This window comes from Nicotiana sylvestris, chromosome 11 (genome assembly GCF_000393655.2).
Source record: "Nicotiana sylvestris chromosome 11, ASM39365v2, whole genome shotgun sequence".
Taxonomy (NCBI): Eukaryota; Viridiplantae; Streptophyta; class Magnoliopsida; order Solanales; family Solanaceae; genus Nicotiana; species Nicotiana sylvestris.
Genome location: NC_091067.1, coordinates 70,184,751 through 70,190,688, shown reverse-complemented (window position 1 = coordinate 70,190,688; position 5,938 = coordinate 70,184,751). Strand labels below are relative to the sequence as shown.

Below are 5,938 nucleotides of genomic sequence, written 5' to 3'. Positions count from 1 at the left end.
TGAACAAATTTTTTTTTATTGCAGCATACCTTTTTTTTTGTAATTTTATCTTTAATCTTAGAATATAATTTGCCTACAAATAATCTCCACAATATCTACATTTTGGCAACACTCGATGTAGTAATTGTATATAATTTTGTAGTTGTATATGTTTATAATTTTTATGAAATACCTTCAAGTTCTAGGTAATATCTGTATATAACTGTAAGATGAAGTTAAATTACACAACAAACAGAATAAATAATTACTCCAATCATAGAAATGTATTACACACAATTTATCTACAAATCATCTACAAATTATTACTAAGACTACAATTTAAATACAATTAACTTATATTTTACCTACAATCTGGAAACACTTTACATTAAAGTTATTTTTTTAATATCAGTTGTATTGTAAATAATAAATATTTAAATTTAATTACACTCTATCAAAGACAAATTTAGATGCCTGATCTTTAAAAACAAATGTAGCATATTAAACAAACATAAACAATTTTTAGTCTACTTCATAAAAATATTTAAAAACTTAAACTATTACACAAAAAATCTGCTAACTTTAACTCACTAACAGTTATTTTGAATAACTATTCTAACTACATGATATTCATTTCTTCTTGGGCGCATTCTTGCAAGATCTTTTGTTATGCCCTTCACCTCCACAATTTCCACATGACACCTTGTACTTCTTTGATTTTATTTCATCATAGGTTTTATATCTTTCCTTTTTAGGTCTCCCTGGCTGTCTTTTATCTCCCGTCGGTGGTTTTACTACCTCATCCAAAATATGTTGTGGCACATTCCATTTGCTTTCATCAGGAAGAGGATTTACTGGCATTTCATACATACGCAGAAGGCTCTCCCTTGTGTAATACAGAGAGCAATAGTTTTCATATATTTTATTCTTGTGCCTTAATGCTGCCAAAGCATGCGCACATGGAAGTTCTTCAAGTTGGAATTGGCCACATCTACATTTCTTGTTTTCTAGACACACAATGTACCGCTTCACACCATCTACCACAGTATGTATATGATCTGTTGAAGCCCTCACCTACAATTGCAGAACAAACAGAAAAAATATTATCTCAATCATAAAAATTTATTATCTACAACTTATATACAAATCATCTACAAATATTCTACACCTTATATACAATCCACAATTATCTACAATTTGACTACAATTTATATACAATTTGGAAACACTGCATATTAAGTAATTCATTTTTCTGCACCAAATAAACAGATTTTACCTTAAGCTTCTGAGATATTGTTCTGTTGTCATCTAATTCTTTATTGAATTTGGCCCCAAGAAATGTGAAATTACCCTTCGCCTTCAATAACTTCTCATTGGTCCAACGTTCTAGCAGTGTCCACATATACTCTAAAAGGTCAAATATCGGCAGCTCTCTTGCATCTTTTGTTACTGCGTTCAACGACTCTGCAATATTTGATGTCATTGTCCACGTTCTATTCACTGTTGCATGTACTCTTGACCATCTATGATAACCAATATCATATAGGTAAGATTTCACACGCGGGTCTACCTCTTCAATCTTCGACATCCTTTCATTAAATTCATCCAGAGTGTATGACCGTGCTGTAGCAAAGTACAATTCATGCAATTGTAGATGACCCTTCTTGAATTTTGACCTTATATTTGTCCAAATATGTCACATGCAAGAGTACTGTGGGATGGCCGGATAGACAATTGATGTTGCCTTCAATATACTCTCATTCCTATCTGAAACAACACACATTGAAGGTCTTTCACCATATGACTGCTTGAATTGCTCAAAGAACCACTTCCAAGATGCGTCGTTTTCAGAATCAACCACAGCATATGCCAAGGGCAATATTGTTCCTACATTATTAATTCATAAAATATTAATTGGCAGGTTTGAAAATTTATATAAAAATATAAATACATAACAACTACAATATATATTCATTTTATGTACATTACATGTAATAGCTACAAAATAACTACAAATTACTACAATATATCTACATTTTATAGACTGCCTACAAAATGACTACAAAATTTTTACACTTTTTACCTGCTGCATCCATGGTGCTTGCTGTCAACATAATCCCCCTGTAGGCTGATTTTAAGAATGTCCCATCAACCACTACTACTGGCCTACAATGTTGCCAACCACTTATTGATGTACAAAGAGCAACAAATGCGTATAAGAAGCATTCATCTGCTGTCTTTTTCAATTTAACAACCGAACCAGGATAAGTCTCCTCAAGAATATAAAAATATTTGGGTAATTTGCTGTAAGAGTCAGCCGGATTCCCTCTCAAAAACTGTAAATCCTTTTCCTTTGCTCTCCATGATTGCATGTAGCTTAGGTTCACTCCGTGTTCGGATAACATGTCAGTCTGTATGTCCTTTGGTGTGTAAACAGTCTTAGGATCACAATACTTTGGAATTACCATGCTACCAACTACATCTGCAGTACGTTTGCGCTGTATGAATGTTTCGTCCATTAGGGAGCATGTGTGTTGTCGGTTGAAACTCCTTATCTTGAACATTGCGGAATTATTAATTGACGTTGCCTTGAAGTGCCATTTACAGTTTTCACCAACGCATACAAGCAGTAGCTACAAAAAGAAATACAATATTTAATATAGATTATAAATGTAGATGCAACAAACGGACTGTTTTAACATAAAGTAACATAAACTATAATTTATCTACAATGTTTACATTACACATATCTTGAGTATAACACTGCTTTTATTGGTCTTTTCTCCACAAATATCTCCATACCTTCTACGACTAGATCTTTTAACTCTGAACTGGAACTTGTGCATCACAGAAAAGTGCTTCATTGCAGCAGCTACAGTTTGTTTGTCCTGATACACTTGTCCTTCTTCAATAGCAGTTTGCGTAGATTCTGTTATTATTTCACTTTGATATTCCTCTATAGCTGGAGATGATGGCATATCAAGTAACTTTATGGATCCAGATGAACCTGCATCAAAATAAAGATAAACAGTGTACTTATAATTTTGTAGAATATTTGTAGAGAATTTGTAGATATAATGAAAATTTTGTAGTCATCCATTTTTAGGATGTCAGCCATTATAGTTAATTTGTACTATAACTGTTGCAATTGTAGTTTTATTTGAAGACAACATTTTGAAATCAACAATTTCTAATCATAATTGTAGTTTATGTTGTTTATAATTGTACTAACTTTGTAGGTAATTTTGAAAACAACATTGCTTTATTATATCATTAAACAGATTTGTAGTTTAATTGTAGGTAGCTGTAGTAATTTTGAAGAAAATACCGTAAAACATAAATCTATGCAATTTACAACTATACAAACCTGCACTTGTGTTATCGTTGGTGATTGCCAATTCCATATTGAAATCTCGTACACTTATACATAACTGATATGAACCTAAGTTTTTATTCTCCTTTTTGGTCTCCATATACACACGAACCCCCATATCATTCCTAATCTCCATTGGGGGACAATTGTCGTTCACCATGTATTTGATTTCTACAATTTTTTCTGAAGTATCAATCGATAGTTGTTCTGCAATTGTAGAAATCAGAATACTGTAGCTTGCATTCTCATCTACCACAATGGCATCAACTTCAAAATCTCTAAATCTGCCATAGTTATCCCAATTCCCATTCAATTGTAGCATGATTGCAATTTTAGACATGATTGCTGATGTATTATTCTAAATTTTTTCATTTTTTTGTATTACTAGATTGAGAAAAAAAAAGATGAAGAACAGATTTATGATCGCCAATTTGTTTTCTGAAAACGAACGAAGAACAGAATATACCAATGTTGAGTTGTTGAATCTCGAAGATTTGAATTCTACAATTTGAATTCAGTTTGTTGAAGCGATTCGTAGTTTGTTGAAGCTGGTCGTATTTTTTTTTTTAAAAAAAATTCGAATTGTATTGTAAGAGTAAATTACGCAGATGCGAAATCTCCTTTCCTTTTCAAAACTTGAAGTTAATGTAGAATCAATCTATCCCAAGATTCTTTCCTGATTTTTAGCACGTTTTTATGGAATATTCTGCCCTAATTATTCATAATAGACGAATGGTACATGAATTGTAGGAAAAATGTGGACTAGGCGGGTAATTTAGATACTATGCACATATTTGGTAATAAAGTTTCATATATGGTATAGGAAGGAAAAATCCCTATATGATTTCTGAATGTAGAGCCACGTGGCCCAATAAAAATATGCAAGCGCATTAATTTGAAGGCCCACATGTTGCACCATTAAAAGGAGGGGCAATTTTATTAATAAAAATAACGTGGTATATATTTTTGGACGAATAGATGGACGGAGGGTAAAAATAAATCATTTATCAAATAATAGGGGTAGTGTAGGCCTTTTTCTATTTTTTTAAAGAAAGAACCCTTGGCGATAGAGGGGCAGAAGCAGATAACAGCAAATGGCAAGCATTGGAAACTCACACCTTGGCTTGTAGTAATATGAATCCTCTTGCTATTTGTTTACCGTGAAAATGGTAATAACAATTAAATTTATTGATGTGACTCTAAAAATACGTGATCTATTTTTATGGTAGTTGTTTAAGCAGTTGATGCTAGATGTGTAGAGATAAAAGATAAAATGCGAGCTAAAATGAGATTGTGAGCGAACCGGGGGGTTAGTTATTCTGGCCTCAGACTGACCGATGAGGGGCCTCGAGGTCGATGCTTGGGCTCGAGCTATCGGGGATAATCGGGAAAGGTCTAACAATTAGGATATAATTAATGGAGGCTCTTTATGGCCGATAACGAGCAATAAGTGAAGAACAAGTATGAAGGCAATAAATATGAGAAATAATATCGAGAGAGTAAGTTAGAGAGAAAAGAGGGAGAGAGTTGTTATTTATCTTGTGTAGAACAGTTGGAGTAACAGAGTTTACAAAATGCCAAGGATCCCCATTATATAGGAGGGGGAATCCCAACATAGTACAGGATACATTAATTATAAAGGTATGAAGATGTGACGACTAAACGTAACACCAGGCTCTGCCAGTGCGATCTGCTCGCCTTGGGAACTTCCCATCCTTGGCATCGTCGTTGGGTCGAGCGTAAATGGACATCGAGGGAGAGAAACTCGACCGCAACCTCGCAACCTCGAGATCTTGATATGACTTCCCAAAACACCTTAATGACGAGAAATTGGACCCTCCGATTTCACCGTATACAGATAGTCTCCGCATTTCCTGGGATGAAGTTACAGGAAACGAATTTGAGCCGTCGTTCCGAGGAAATCATTGTCGTGATGTCAACCTATAAGAGAATTAAATGCCATGTCCCAGGAAATCGTGCAAGGGTTGCCATCAAATGCGATTATCAAGGAACCCACGAATTGCCATTGGCTCGTCTTTCTGCTGCCCAAGCGGTTCCTATAAATACATCGACTGTTTGATAATCTCCAACTTTAGCATCTTCAAATTCATGAGTCCATACCCATCTTCTTCTACACTCTTCAATCTTGCTTTTTGAGAGGAAATTTTACCATTGCTATGGCCAGGACTTCTAGAACGGTTTCTCACGGGATGAAGCCGCATCTTCATCTCAGCCGTCTAAGGAGAAAGCCAAAGAGGTACCCACCTTGGAACAGTGCACTCCCTCCAAGCTTGATATGTTAAAGATTTTACCATCGATACCACTTCATTCACACGGGGCCGATGTGAACATGTGTCCCGATACATTAGTGTTGTGACCAAAATCGAAATAGTGAGGACAAATTGCCGATGGGGCGAGGCAGCGGAGGTTGAAATTCCCGCCCCTGATGAAAATATAACGGACTACAAGGCTGGCTTCCTCCATGTGTATACCTACCCGTTCACCTTGGGTCTTGCTGAGTCCACTGAATCTTCTCCCTCGGAAATAGATCCGGTTATCCTTGATTTTTGCGATAAATATCAAGTG

General features: G+C 35.0%; 1 protein-coding gene across 1 annotated transcript; it reads right to left on the bottom strand.

The window, feature by feature from the left end:
- Positions 1–609: 609 nt before the first annotated feature.
- On the bottom strand, positions 610–3,692 carry LOC138881142 (uncharacterized). The gene is made up of 6 exons (XM_070161346.1): positions 3,347–3,692; positions 2,724–2,986; positions 2,063–2,612; positions 1,735–1,866; positions 1,256–1,602; positions 610–1,053 (listed from the first exon to the last, which is right to left on the bottom strand). Exons 1-6 carry the CDS (start codon positions 3,690–3,692, stop codon positions 610–612), a joined length of 2,082 nt encoding a protein of 693 aa, XP_070017447.1.
- Between the last annotated feature and the right edge of the window lie 2,246 nt (positions 3,693–5,938).

What these genes read in the sequence shown, in the direction of transcription:
- LOC138881142 (XM_070161346.1), bottom strand. Translation starts at nt 3,692, where the DNA reads ATGTCTAAAATTGCAATCATGCTACAATTGAATGGGAATTGGGATAAC. An exon ending in GTGTTATACTCAAGATATGT is followed by an intron (nt 2,613 to 2,723) that starts GTAATGTAAACA and finishes TTCTTTTTGTAG; the next exon opens with CTACTGCTTGTATGCGTTGG. An exon ending in CAATATCTCAGAAGCTTAAG is followed by an intron (nt 1,054 to 1,255) that starts GTAAAATCTGTT and finishes CTGCAATTGTAG; the next exon opens with GTGAGGGCTTCAACAGATCA.